This window comes from Pagrus pagrus (assembly GCF_965226575.1).
Source record: "Pagrus pagrus genome assembly, chromosome: 11".
NCBI classification, from domain to species: Eukaryota; Metazoa; Chordata; class Actinopteri; order Spariformes; family Sparidae; genus Pagrus; species Pagrus pagrus.
In genome coordinates this window covers 5,193,750-5,208,479 of record NC_140195.1, presented here as the reverse complement: position 1 = coordinate 5,208,479, position 14,730 = coordinate 5,193,750, and the positions used below count along the sequence as shown (strand labels likewise).

At 43.1% G+C, this 14,730-nt stretch overlaps 1 protein-coding gene across 1 annotated transcript; it reads left to right on the top strand.

The window, feature by feature from the left end:
* The first annotated feature begins 11,392 nt into the window (after window positions 1-11,392).
* On the top strand, window positions 11,393-13,711 carry fam43b (family with sequence similarity 43 member B). The gene has a single exon (XM_084367565.1). It carries the CDS (start codon window positions 11,575-11,577, stop codon window positions 12,565-12,567), a length of 993 nt encoding a protein of 330 aa, XP_084223691.1. The 5' UTR covers window positions 11,393-11,574; the 3' UTR covers window positions 12,568-13,711.
* Window positions 13,712-14,730: the final 1,019 nt, after the last annotated feature.

Below are 14,730 nucleotides of genomic sequence, written 5' to 3'. Positions count from 1 at the left end.
CTCCCCGCCAGCAGGTGTCGCTGCAGAATCATTTATGGCAGAGAGAGACCTTTCAAAAGAAAAGCACAGGTGTAAATCATACAGATGATGATGATAATAATAAGAATATGAATAATGATATGATTAATTACATTTTATAATAATAACTATTTATAGAGACATTAAAAAACAGAGTTTACAAAGTGCTCTTCCCTTTGGATTTTAGACTTTGTCATATTTTATATTCATATTTTAATGAAAAATCATATTTTTTCTAACTAGGTTCGCTGTATAGTCATCAGTTTTTCTTCAATAGCTTTCAGGTCATGTGATGCATTCACTCAAAATCAATGCCGAAATGTCTCCCTGTACTGGTCGAATTAGACCCACCTCTTTTTATTGGATTTTTAGACTTTGTCATATTTTTTATTCTTATTTTAATGAAAAATCATCATTTTTTCTAACTAGGTTCGATGTATAGTCATCAGGCTATACAACGCTGTGTTTTGCGAAAGCCTGTCGGCGTTGGCGCTCATACTGACGCCGTGACATTTACATCGCTGATGTCAGGACATTGAACATGAACAGCAATGGACAGAGGATAATTGTCAGTAATCGTGGCCATTTGTGGACACCCAGAGCTGTCTAATAACACATCTACTACAGGATAGATAAGGAGCTGCCATGGAGGGAAGTGAGCGAGAAAGTCAGACTACCTGGTAAGTTCTGGAAATACGTCTCAGCACAGCATAGCTCTTCCATTAACTCCATTCAGGGAACAAGCATTTGAAAAGTTGTTTGTTTATGTGTCGTGCTGCTAGAATCAACAAAAGCTGAAAGTTTCTCATAGTCACTTTAAATACAAAAGGCCAGTAGGCAAATTTTTATTTTCTGTTCTTCTTTCCACTTTTAATATTGAAAAAACCCTAAAACTTCAAGCTAAACTAAACTTAATAACTCATAAAAGTCAGTGTTCACATTAAACATTTGATTTTTAAGCGTGTTTGGTTTTTGCACACCGATGTTTCTCAATGCAATGCACAAAGGAAATGGACAAACTGCTTACAGCTGCAAAAAGTAAAAATATAAAATTGCGAATGGCGAGACGAGCGAGGGGAATGTCACCTTTTCGGACTGTGTGGAAATCAGTGTTGTGTGAAAGACAAACACGCAGGAACAGTATGAACAATGGATGATTACACAGCTGTGCACACAATTTATGAAGGTACATTTACAGACACACGATATAGGTTCAAAAAAACTTTGTGGTTCAGCGTCCTCAGTCCTGTCGAAGGCGTGAGGATCTCATAATGTTCTGAGTCACAGTACGGCTGTAAAATAATTAAAACAGCGAGCACCGGGTGATATTTGGCAGTAATCACTTGCACTTATTAGTATAACCTTTGTTTAATCAGGTAGTCTCATTAGGATTAAACCCTCTTTTGCAGGAAAGACTTGATTACAGGAAAAGAAATAACACAACAGAGATAAGACAGACAACAAACAAACACAGCCAGTCACAAGAGTATCGCTGAAATGTAATCAGATCATCAGCGTTTAGACGACAGAGCAAAATTTATTCACAAGCAAAAAAAAAATCCGTACAAAGCATTATCAAATATAGGAGCGGAGAGAGATTCAGTACGCCACAACAGTAGTTGCAACCTTCCCACACACTGCAGCCCATACAAATGCTCCATCACTTTCCAATATTAGCACCAAAGCTGACACATTTCACAAAGCTTCACAGCAGGAACAGCTACGATCATCATTATCTATTTATGGTTAGCTGTGTAATGAAAGGGAGCTCCTGGGGCCCTCTGGTAGAAAGTAACTGTGCATTTAACACTTGCTGAATTGACATTGTAGGAGTCGAGCATGAGGGTATAACTAATACTCTTTAACTGCGCTGTTACAGAACAGAGCGCCACTATTTGCAAGTTGTTTATCAGCTAGGACTGTCTGCAGACTCCAAGCCAAAATAAACGTCTCTCTGGGTAGATGGTGCAACCACGTCCCATTTGTTTGCCGTGTCGGCTGGTGTTTTCTCTCTGAATGTGGCTCTTTTCATGCGCTGACAATTGCAGAAGGATCCAGGAAGAAAAGTATTAAATCTCTAGAGGATCACTGTGCTTCATCTGGGAGGTTTAATTGGCGGTGTTATTCCACGGTCGCAGTTTTGGTTGATGTTGGCGCGCTCACTTTATCATTTCCTGTTTGTACAAAGCTGAATACTTACTGCCAACTGTTCTGTGATAGTTTGTACATAACACAAACTGTATGTTTTTAAAATAGCAGCCCAGTTACCAGGATAAAACATTGGCAGTTAACATTTCTGCTAACCACCGCTACGTCACATTCACATTACATGTTTATGACCTGACGGTGAGATCCAGAGGTGGAGCGGATGGTGGTGGAGGTACAGACGAGAAGCCAGTGACAGCAGTTCAAGACTGCGTTTCAACATTTATAAGTAGGAGGACAATTTGTAAGACCTGAGGACAATTTCCAGCTGTGTTTCGTGGCACCAACGCAGGTATTTTAAGCCTAAACATGATCTTTTCCTTTACATTTACTCTTGGTTGAAGATACAGGTGTAAAAAACTGAGGTTAATGGTGGTTTTGTTGCCGTTAGGAGGTTAATTCAGCCATACATGTATTATTAATGTGCAAGCCAGGCCTGTCACATATTTGCTTCTTTGATCACAGATTATTGTAACTGGATTGTCCAGTTATTCATCAAGTAATTAGAGAAATACTCAATCATTTCAGTAATCAAATATCGTCATTGTGTCTACGTAATAAATCATTGTCTCCTGGAGATTTAAATGGAGAATTCTCCTCATTTCCATCTCACATTTTATTCGCCCCTTGCACCATTTGCTCGTTCCTCCTGTGTCCCTGCAGAGGACATAAAGTCAGGACTTTAGAGAAATTAATATAGATTCCAGGCGACCCATAAAAGTGTGAGTGGGCGCCCACAGGCCACCTGGAGGGTACGAGGGGCCGTCTTGCCCTCAGTCGACCCCGGTTCATCTCAGGCTGCATACAGATTCACTCCACCAGCCTCAACTATGACTTTGAGTCTATTTATTATTCCCACCAGTGTACACACATGCTCACAGTTACATAAAAAACAAAATCTGAGGAATAGATTGGATGTTGTCAGACAACATAAGGCAGAGCATGAGTCAGTGGATTTATAACGGTGAGTCAGTCGAAGGCCTTTCATATTGATGGATCGCGCCTCATGTCTGACAGGAGCCATAATTCAGTGGAATAACTGAATTTGCCTTTTTATATATTGCTTTTCTGCACATTCCCATTGCATCATGTGTACGCTGTATTTCTTCACCGTTCTCGACAAGCAAACATTTGTTCTGAATGAAGATGTGAGCATAGAGAGCGTACCTTTGGTGCGTCCTGCAGACTTTTTGATATCGAGTTACGTGCAAAATCGATCCAGTTACGGAGAAACTACAATCTACTTCAGTTATTTTTTTTAAAAAATTGGATGCATGTCCCAAACCATTTGTGATTCTTTGCTCCGGGTTCTGCAGCTGTCAAAAACACCCCAATGCAATCCATTAAAACACCGGCGGTGCACAGTGTTCTGAGCGGATAACTCGAAAGTGAACTTTGGAGCAAACAACCTGCAGCTAGTTTCAGTCACTTCACTGTGTCAGTGCAGACTCTCCAAATCCATTTCATTAACAACCTTCCATCTGATATAACCTTATAGGGATGAGATTATATGTTATAATTACCAGTGACTATATGTTACAATGATTTAGAGACATTGTTTTAGTGTAGAGTCATGCAAACATGATGATGAAGATAAAGTGTGAAAACATGCAAAATAATAGAAGATTTTTCTGTTTCTTTAGTTTCATTTGAATCTTTATTGAATGTTTTCCTTTTTCCATATGTCAACTTTTGAACCGCAGCCTTGCCTATATTTCTTTTTGGTGTTTACACTTGTTTTTCTGGCACAAATTAAAAATGTGCATGTGAAAAAAAAGGTTAAAAATCTACTGGGACAGACACGCAGCTGATACAGAACCATCCAGAAAAATAAGGTAAGATCGCTTAATGGAAAGAAGTGTTTCAGCCAATCCAAAACATCCATGTGGGCCTTTTAATTTTATTCTAGTGTCTGCATTGAATCAGCTGCATTAAAAATAACATCTCCTTTACTGAGAAGCTTATTCTGAGTAAAGGCACAAACATTAAGTATCGTTTTAGAATAACTTTAAAGTGCGACAGCTTTGCAAGAATCATTAGCTGCAGTTACTCACTAAAAACTGCCTTTTAGGTTTTGGAGGACGGTTACACAACATGTAATCTGCTGTGGCCCTGAGACCTCAACGCACTGCAACTTAAGAAAACACAGAAAAATAAACAAAACACAAGCAAAAGAAGAAAAGCGTCTTCAATAATTTAACAACACAAGGCAGCGTGTCTGGATTTAAGTAAGTCGATCGTGAGCCAGGTTTAGAGCTAAAACCTGCAATACAGTGAGAAAGTGTGAGAAAGGGTTTTTTACGAGAGGCGTTTGTACAAATGTCTAGACTTGATATTGGTGTTTGAGTCCATTAAAGGCACCTGAATGATGTTAAAAACTGTATTACTTTATATGCATCCAATATTTGTCAAGTCTGAATGACATAAAAGTTAAAACTGTGCAAAAACTTTGAGACCAACTTCCTTCATTCAGCAGCTAAGTCATTTTAAAAAAATCAACAATGAGTTCTTTGGCTGCATAATAACATCATGTTTTGTTTGAACTGTTCTTTATTATCGTGGCATGTTAAAAACATCTAACGTTTTGTTGTTCCAGCACCTGAGCTGCCAATCTGTCACGTTATCACATGAAGCGTGGGTGAGTGTCGTGTGTTTGGCCTCTCAGTGTGTACGTGTGTGGACCCTACAGGGAGAGGAGTGTGTCTGAGAGGTGCCGAGCTAATCTGAACCAGTCACAGCAAATCTCCTTTCAGCACCTCAGCATCAAGAGGGCACATATGATGTTCTTCTCGCCTCCTGTACTCCTCCCAGAAAGCTGTTCCCTCCGTCTGCCGCCGCTATTTCCGTCCGTCTGAGGTCCACGTGAATGTGTGTCAGGCCGGCATTTAATCAGGAGGCCATTATGTGACGGACACAAAGAAAAGTGGGAGGTCTACGTGTGCGGCGGGGAGCACTGGATGTGCAAAGGTAGACTCTGTCGCTGAACTAGGTGACTAATGCTGAACAGAGGCCCTGAGGACATTTCTGTTCTTTTGCCGGGGTCAGAAAAAAACAGGTTGCACCTTTTTCCCGTCAGAAGCGAGATGCAGATTCTCGTAGGCTAATCATTCACATGTCAGCTTGATTATGTCAGAGTGATTCAGCCAGAGGAGTTGTGTGTGGCAGCTATTCCTGTTTTTATTTTGAAGCACATTTCAGAGGCTGTTTCTGTCTTTATGCCAAGATAAGTTGACCGACTTCTGAATGTAGCCTCGTATTCAGTGTTGTTGTCAAGACTACCTCAACCAAGACCAGTCGTGGCCAAGACCAAGAGTGTATCGGGACCAAGACAAGACCAAACCAAACAAACCAAAGGCCGTCTTCAGATTGATCTCATACACCCACAGTCCCATAAAAAACACCAGACAAATGAAGATTCTCCTTTATTCCTCTCTTTTATTACCATGTATATACAGTTTGTTTGTATAAATGTATCCATGAATTGCGAGGACACAAAACGTTAGAGATCTTCAGCGCTATCACGAGAGGCGAAAAACATTTTGGGATCAATACGAGACCGCGGCGCAGCAAATTACACTACGTTGGGCCGCCAGGGTCTCGTTAACTTATGAGAAACGCTGAGACAAGATGGGCACATAAAACCAGTTGAAGTTCAAGAACGAGACCTTCACCAAGACCAGTCTTGAGCTCTACAACACTGAAGGTGTAGCCTACTATGATTCAACTTAACGTGCACTAATTGGCTCTTATTTGTAGTCACTCCGGGCTAATTGGCTCTTATATTTTTCCTTTGACCTTACATGCAAACTAGCAAATCACCCCCTGTAGCAGCGCTCTCCCTATGGTATAGTACAGGAGTGGTTTGACCCGCAGGTCTCCTGTAACAGCACCGCTCTCCTGATTAAAGAAGGGAATGAGCCTCCTGTATCTAACGCTCTGCACTCTCGCTGTTCATTAAACTATGATTCACTCAAACTGCATTATGTATTCAGCCGGGCCTCGTGGGGATCTATAGCGTGGGAATGAGATTGTGCCGGTTTCCATCCCTTGAGACGAATCCTTCCTTTTATTGTAAACACAGAAATGACTCCGGCTCTAGTGTTTATGGCGCTCCCTTATCATTTTGGTGAGACTTGTATCTTCTTTTTTTTTTTTTGTGATTGGGTGTAGGCGTGTTATCTGTCGCAGCGGTCTGATGTATGAAGAGCCCGGCAGCCCGTTCTGTCATCATTCCTTCGCTCTCTCGCTCTCTCGTTCTTTACTGTGCCTCGCTGCCGCCCTCACGTACGGCCATAAATCAACCATCTAAGAGCCGGGACCTTCTCTGCGAGGCCCCCCTCTCATTGATTACACCGCGCTCAGTAAGTGTAGCGTGATGAAGAGAGAGTCCAATTCAATTAGGGGCTGCCGTGCTAGACAGAAATATGTAGCGCACGCTGCCCTGGATAAAAAGGATGTCTTCAGGAGTGACAAAAAAGAAACTGAGGGTAAGAAAAGAGAATTTGGGAGGTGAGGAGAGGGTGTCGCGCAGATAAAAGTAATTGGATTGCGATGATAACAGTCTGCACTCTGGGGTTGCTTGTGCGAGTTGATAAAGGATGCGTGTGTTGGACCGGAGGAGAGCGAGGCAGAGTTACAGGAAATGAGGACGACTCGGGAGCCAGGTGCTGAGCTGGAGATCAATTTGCAACCATTTTGAAATGGGCAGTTTTTTAGTTGTGATAACAGGAAGGCTGCAGCGACCGCAGTGACAGCTTTGTCCTTGTCTAAACAGCTGTTGGGTGGATTGCCATGAAATGCTTTACAGACAGTTATGGCCGCCAGAGGATGAAGACCAAGACCTAAAAAATAGTGAGATTTCAAACCAGTGCTGGAGTCTTGGGTCCTGTGCACGTCACTGCCCGATGTTTGTCAGCCTCTCGATGGTGATTGACGTCACTGCAACCCGCACGATAAACTGAAAACTTGATGAAGCAGATTTTACAAAATGCATGCCCCTTTCCTTTTTCAAATTAAAATGAGAAATTCTTCTTTCCAGAATGTCAGAAATTTGCTTGAGTATTTCTTCCTCCGCTCCATGTCTGTGTCTCTCTCTCTCTCACCGAGGACGAACAGTGCAGCAGACTACATGCTGTACTGTGCCAGGAACAGGTTGTGATAATTAAAAGGGGGGGAAAGGTGTGAAAATGTGCCAGAAATTGGCAGAAAACAGGAGTATAGTGACCCCAGGAAGAAACTGGGAGAGGGCAATTAAAAACAGGAGACTCTCAGGAGGGTTGGCAGGTATACCCGTCAGCCTTTAAACGTGCTAAACAGGGATGACAGCCCGACATTATCTGAATCCATGAGAATAAAACTATCTGTATCTTTATCTGCACTCAGAATGGGGCTTAAACTAGAAGTCAGTGGGACAAACAATGGGATGTTGTTAATTTAAAAACAGTGTGTAATATGTAGCAGCATCTAGCAGAACAGACTTGGCGGAAATGGAATATAATATTCATAAGTAATGTTTTAATCATTGACTTAGAACGAACCGTTTACATCTACAAAGGAAGCGGGTCCCTGTCCACCGACTTCGCCATGTTGCACCGCCATGTTTCTACAGTAGCCCGGTCGGGGCCTGAGCAATGTGAGTGCAGGCCAGTGGGGAGGAGCGGTACGGAGCAACTGGGCCAACTGTGAGCGCGCCCTAAGATATTTAAGGCCGGGAATGTGCTAAAGACAGTCAAAGTAATGACGAGTCCATACTTAGAAAGTAGGTTTCTTGTCCGTGAGGGCCACCGTAGCTTCTGGAGCTCCTCCAACATCTTCGGAAAAAGGGTGGGGTGAGCGAGGGAGTGAACCTATCGCTAACTGCCGCTAAATACTTGATATATATATAGTGGCTGTATTTATTATTAACCAGAAAAACTATTTGCAGAACAGCCTCAGAGTTGAGCTTCAGATCAATGGTTATGATCCTGCTGAGCATCAGACAGCACTGCAGCCTCACTGAGACATTAGCATGTAGACTGCAGACTCTGCTTCGCCATGAGCTCATCTGTTATGAAACAAGACCGAGTGTTTTAAATTGACATTAGTTCCAGTGGAAAAGGCTAATGAACACGAGCCAGAAATACTTCACAGCATGGAAACTGTATAATCTTTCAGCATGCCAGGAGGAACCGCTGCTCTCCGGATGAGATTGAACATGTTTACTGTACACGTTGATGATATAAGAAGATGTTAATTTGATTTTATTAAGATGCACCACACTGTTTTCAACAAATTCTCAGAGATCATTCTTGCTCAGCCCTCACCGTTCAAAGGACACGCACAGAAACATTATAAAGGTTTTAAACACAGGTACAGCATTTGTTACGAACAAGGCTACCAGTCAGGAAATAAAAGAGGCTGGACAGGTAACACGGCGAGTCTCTCGCAGAGAGTCGAGGCGACAACCTTCTTACACAGGACGGTAACTGGAGCGGCATGTAAGTCAATACTGAATACTCGTTTCTGTAAAGGCCAAATCATGATGGATTTCTTTAATTTAGCAAACCAGGGTCTGCGTTAATCGTCCGTCCTTAGAGATCAGCTACCTCGCATCACACAAGTGATTTATGGGATTACAGCTGTTTATATAAGACCCCTCAATCTCACTGTCGTTGGAGGTATCAAGAAGATAGTGTACCGGGCTCATCCTGGATCAGATCACGGCCACACGCTTTATTCACTAAACATCCAACTAGACTGAGAGCAAAAGTCCTTTAATCATCTCTACAGGGTTGTGTCTCCTTTTATGGCGACTGCCCAGACTATTCCCCGATCATTAAATCAGTTTCCAGCACTTCCAAACAGCCTTAAGTTTGGCTGTATATCCTCTGGCTATGCGTGTGGTTTACAAAAGAAGCTCTTCCTCAGCCTCTGACAATAACAGGGATTTTTAAAAAAAAGTCTTGAAAAGATAAGAGCGGAAAAAGAAATTCAAAATAGTTCTGCACCGAAACTCGCTCACCTCTTTGAATAATTGTAATAAATCACAGTCACGTATGAAATAGTGCCTTCAAAGCAGTTTATTTTTTTTTTCCATTCATGCTTTTCTTTAATTCACAGCACACAAGCAGAGGTAGAAAAAGGACACACTTATTTTTCCAGTGTTGCCACAGTAACGAGCCTCTCAGCAGAAGACTTCATCCACACACAGTCCGTCTCAGTCCGAGCTGCCTGGCACAGCTCAGACAGACAGATGATGCTTATTTTGATTCATTTCGCCAGAATAACTGCCCTCTTTATACAGTGTCGGCCAGCCAGCCAGATGTTTGGACACGCAGTATTAATACAGGACAGATGTTTACCCACATGACTCTTTGTATGTTGCATTCAATTTCTACCCAATCTGGTGGGAATTATTTATACCAGTTAATGTTTTTAGGGGAAAGATTATGCCATATAGATTTTTTCATCAGCATGAGAAGGAAACTTTTATACTTAAAGCGACAAAATTGTGTTTTTTTTAAAAAAATGGTGATGTTTAGACATCTGCAGCACCTGGTTATGTTTGGACTAAGATGGTCTTTGTTGAATATGAGGAGAGATTTAGAGTCTGCAATCATGCTAACACGCTGAAGTTAAAGATATTATATGTCATATAATTTGTCGAGTTGTGTTCTTACATTATCCTAAATGTGTCCGACATTGTTTGAACCAGAGAAATCCAGATGTTTTCTTAAGATAATGGTGTGTTTCACTCGGTTGCCTGTCGCTTTATCTTCCAGGATCAAGTGAGAAGGGAAGTCAGTGAAAGAGACTTTAAAACATTACCTCATCTGTGAACATTTGTGCCTTAGTCTCATTGATTTTCCTCAGCAACGACGGCTGTTTAATGATGTGTTCACCGCCAGTAAAGAGAGTTTGATTGCGGGATCATTTGTGTTTATTCGCCTCAAACAGCCAGATTACTTTTCTGTACGTAAGCTGTAAGATAGCGAGCGGCAGCACACATCGGTGGTGTGTTTGTATTTAAATTCAGTTCAACTCTCACTAAACTCACCACTCACCAGAGACTGACTCTCAAAAGAGCTCCAGTCAGCATTACAGGACATTTACTCCCGACAATGGAGGTCACCAGTGCAGATCGCTGTTACAGTCAAGTTGATAAACAGGAGTAAAGATAAATCCACTTTTTTATCCCAAAAGTTATAAAATAAATCTCTGAGCTCTCCCGTCAGTAAACAGGACTCAGCTGTGATGCATGAGAGACATTTACCTGCTTCCTGAACCTCAGCTGCAGTGCTTTTAAACTTCAAAACTATAATAATAATTTGACAGAGACAGGGTTCAGAGTTTACACATTATTTTGCTTCGCTGCCTCATTTGAAGACATGTTCTGTCTAGTCTATTTCATCATCAGTTACAAATATACTGGGACTCCATATTTTTAGATGCATAATTTATGCCTCATCCTCTCAATCTTTACATGCAGGCGCTCGCAAACTATTCTTAATTCCCGAAACTTGCTCTGCCGTCGAGTTGCTCTTGAATTTTTCATTAATATCACTCCAAGTTGTTTCCATATCTCATATATATTTTTTCACCTGCATATTAAAGTTTGTGTTAAAGATGGAAATGTGTCTATTTTTGTGTTTCTCAAGTAGGCTGTTGATGTAAAGACACCTTTTTATGACAATGGAGGATAAACGTAGTTGTTATTCAGTGTTCGTTCACGTGTTAAAGGACTGAGATTAAACAGGGTTGTGATTTTGTTGTTTTTGGATCCGAACCTCTTTTATCCTCAGGCTAACAATGCGATGAGATCACTCTGTTGTTGTGCTCGTTAGAGCATCTCGCTAAACACGGTGGATTAATTGCGTCCTACGTACTTGAGTGACTTTTACACCAGAATTAACAAAGTCATAGAAGTCCCCGGAGAGAGAATGACTGTGCGATGTACCCTCTTCCTCAGGTTTTACAAGAAACATAAACACAGTGATACCTCGGTGCGAAGCTGGAAGGATAAATAACGCTTTGGTCGGGAGCCATTTGGAAGCAAAACAACGAAGCGGGGAGGAGGGTTGAGGGTGCTTGAGCGCCGGGGCTCGGGCTCCTGCACTGATCAGCGCTGCATGATGCAGACAACACAGGAGAAGGAGGAGGAGGAGGAGGAGGAGAGGAAGGAGGAGCGAGCGGGGGAACAGACTGGCTGAGGCTCGCAGCTCTCAGTCTCTCCTCTGAGCTTCGAGAAGCAGCTTCTCTCTGCTTTTCCTCTCTCTCGCTCACACACTCCGGCTTTCCGACACTCTTGCCTGAGCTGATAAAGAGCGAACGCGTCGGCCGAGGAGCTCACTCGCTCCGAACTCCTCCTGCACCATGCTGCCCTGGAGAAGGAATAAGTTTGTTCTGGTGGAGGATGAGGCAAAGAGTAAACCCAAGAGTCTGGGGACCGGGCTGACCTACCACTCCATCCTCTCCTCTCTGCTGCGCTCCTGTCCTGACTTGCTGCCCGACTGCCCCTTCGACTGGGTGGGCAGCATCTTCCATACCAAACGGCAAAAGGTGGAACTGAACAAAGAGGAGCCCGTTTACAACGTGCGATACCTGGGGAGCGTGGTCACCATCACGGCGAAGGGAGACGGCTGCACCCAGGAGGCGGTGGCCAAGATCTGGGCGAGGAGCAACTACGGGGAGCAGAGTGTCAAGATGAGGTTAACAGTGGGACCGCAGGGAATCCGAATGAGCGCTGACAAATCTGGGAAAAAGAAACCCATCCATCTTTACTCTCTGAACAGAATCACCTACTGCAACGCTGACCCGTGCCGGCCCAAGATCCTGGCTTGGATCTACAGGCACCAGGTCAAGAACATGGCCGTGGTGCTCCGGTGTCACGCCGTCCTGGTCAGCAAGTCGGAGAAGGCCCAGGCCATCGCCCACAGCCTCTACCAGAACGCCACGTCCTCCTTCAGCGAGTTCAAACGTCTGAAGCGTCAGAGTGATTTCCGGCACTGCCAGCAGCAGCTGCTGGGCGAGGAGGCGGTTCCCCTGATGCCGCTGAGGAGGCTGCTGAACGGGCAGTGCCACTACAAACCGCCCGCCGAAAACCCCGGGAGTGCCACCCGCCTCTGCTCCATCACGGAGGAGGAAGAGGAAGAGGAGGAGGAGGAGGAGGAGGAGGAGCTGGAGGCAGAAGAACCAGAGGGGGATGTAGAGAAGCAGCGGCAGAAGGTTTTAACAACAAACACAGACCCGACTCAGTTATTATCAGAGTTGGACATTGGGGATATCGCCACGCTGGAGCAGTGCCAAATCAACTTTGTCAGTGACAGCAACAACAACACGTTTACATTCATAACCTCTCTGGTGTGACGGTAACGACGGGACCTCTGCAGTAACACATTCCTCTCCTTCACCGGTACCCCACTCAGGCTCCCTCCTGCCCCGTCCATGTGATGATGTGAAGTGTTTACCAGAAACTTCTCCTCGCCAGAAAAGGCAAAAAGACATTTCTGTGGGAGTAATTTCTATTTTCTGGCCAGATGGCTCAGAGGCTGGTTTGACTGTAGCAGTTTGGTAAAAAGAAAAAAACAACTGCGTGTTTACAAAGAGGGCCGGTGATGCACTGACTAACGATAGCACAATGACGAACGAGGACAATGCTCTGAGAAAAACACGAGGGCGCTGACGCTGAGATCACCGACACGCGGGTCACATATTGATCGCAGCACCGAGCAGGATGTGTTTATTAGTCTCCTAGCTCTTGTTTCTTTGTGAGTGATATTAGACGCCGTGTTCGCCAGCAGGGACATTTTTTTTCCAGAATCGACTTGTAATATTTTTTCAGGGAGGCTCTTTGTAAATTTGTGTAATTTTTCTAATATGACAATCCTCACCGATATCGTTCACTGACCTTTTCCGAGAGCTTACAATCACGAGAAGGAGTTTATTACGGTTTTACTAACGATCACAGCCGACTAATGAATAAGGCTGTAATTTAGGAAGAAAGCCATTCAGTCGACGTGTTTATTGCCGTCATTTGTTGCCGTCCTTATCATTTATGCATGACGCGCCGGCAGTAACCTTTTCCATGCTGAGCTTTTCGTCTTTTCTCATGTGACATCTTTGATCTTTCGGCTTTTTAAAATGAACACTGTGATAAATGTGTGACCGGGGGCGACATACTGACCACGCAGAGTCTGATTTATGCCATGCATTTTCTTTTACACGCCTGTTTCTGTGTCACCTGGTTTTCCCAACACAAAGAACAACAACAAACAAATCTGATTTCGTCATTGTTACGCTCTTTTTTTAGCCGAGTTTCCACACGAGCCCTTGCAAAAATGCAGATGGACAATTTAAACACAAACAAACTGTTTTGAATATGACTTTAGCTAATTTCCTGTTGATAATATCTGTGCTACTATCTAAAAGATGCATTGTGATTATTACTATTATTCTAATTCTGAGATGAAGCTATTTATTTTCTGAATACGATGAATAAAAATTACCCTCACTTGGGTTTTCCTTCTTGAATCTCGGAGGGAGGATGTTTCTAGATGTTTTCCAAGAGATTATTCAAATGAATTCGACAACTTTGCATTCCACTTGTGAGCATTTGCATGTTTCTGATGTGAAAATATGTGTAACCTACTTTTCAAAGACCAAAAACTGCATATTTACGGTAGCACGATCTGCTTCCCGACAAAGAAAGAAAAGACAAACACAGTGGCAACTTTTAAACGTGCCTTTCAGTGCTATTAGACGTTAATGTGGGTTGATACATTTTCTGCAGGCCTCGCACTGGCTTCTCAGCCTTTTTACTCTGAGGGGAGCAATTAATCAGAGGATTGAATTGTTCAGGAAGTGAACATAAAGCTCTCGCCTCGGCAGGACAGCTGTCAGGCTCTGACAGGAGCGAGTGATCCAAAACGGGTACCGGGAAGTTGACTCACCCACCATCAACCATTTTACTGCAAACTTCAGCCATTTTAGTGATGACTAACTGAGGGACTGTTAAAATGTGGATGTGGAAAATGTGAAACTGGAATCACACAAACATCAGCAAAGGGGGAAACGTCAGCGAAAGCATGTTTGAGTTGTGGAAGTTTGATCTGCCTTCAAACGACTCATTTATTCTATTTTATGTCATCACAATAAAGTGATGCGGCGCGATTAATATATTAATTAACGGGGAAATTATTGATGTCAAAACTGTTCATGAATTCGGTTTAATACTCTTACATAACGACATCAAAAGCTGTTTGATTTTGACGGCGGCGCGTCCTCATTAGAAAGCTGCTTTTGAAGAGGAATAGGTGCTGCTGTGGCCCTGTTGATGAAAACAGAATCATTTTGAGTTGCTTTGAATTACTGAGATGGATCGTACGTACGTGGGGGGAGATACTTTCAGCTGGAACCTTTAAGATCAATATTTTCCTTTCCCTTGAACAAACTACCTCTGAGGAAGAACAGGATCTAATTTCAGGAGATAGATAATAAAGGATTCTCGTGCCCTTGCACACAAATCCACTC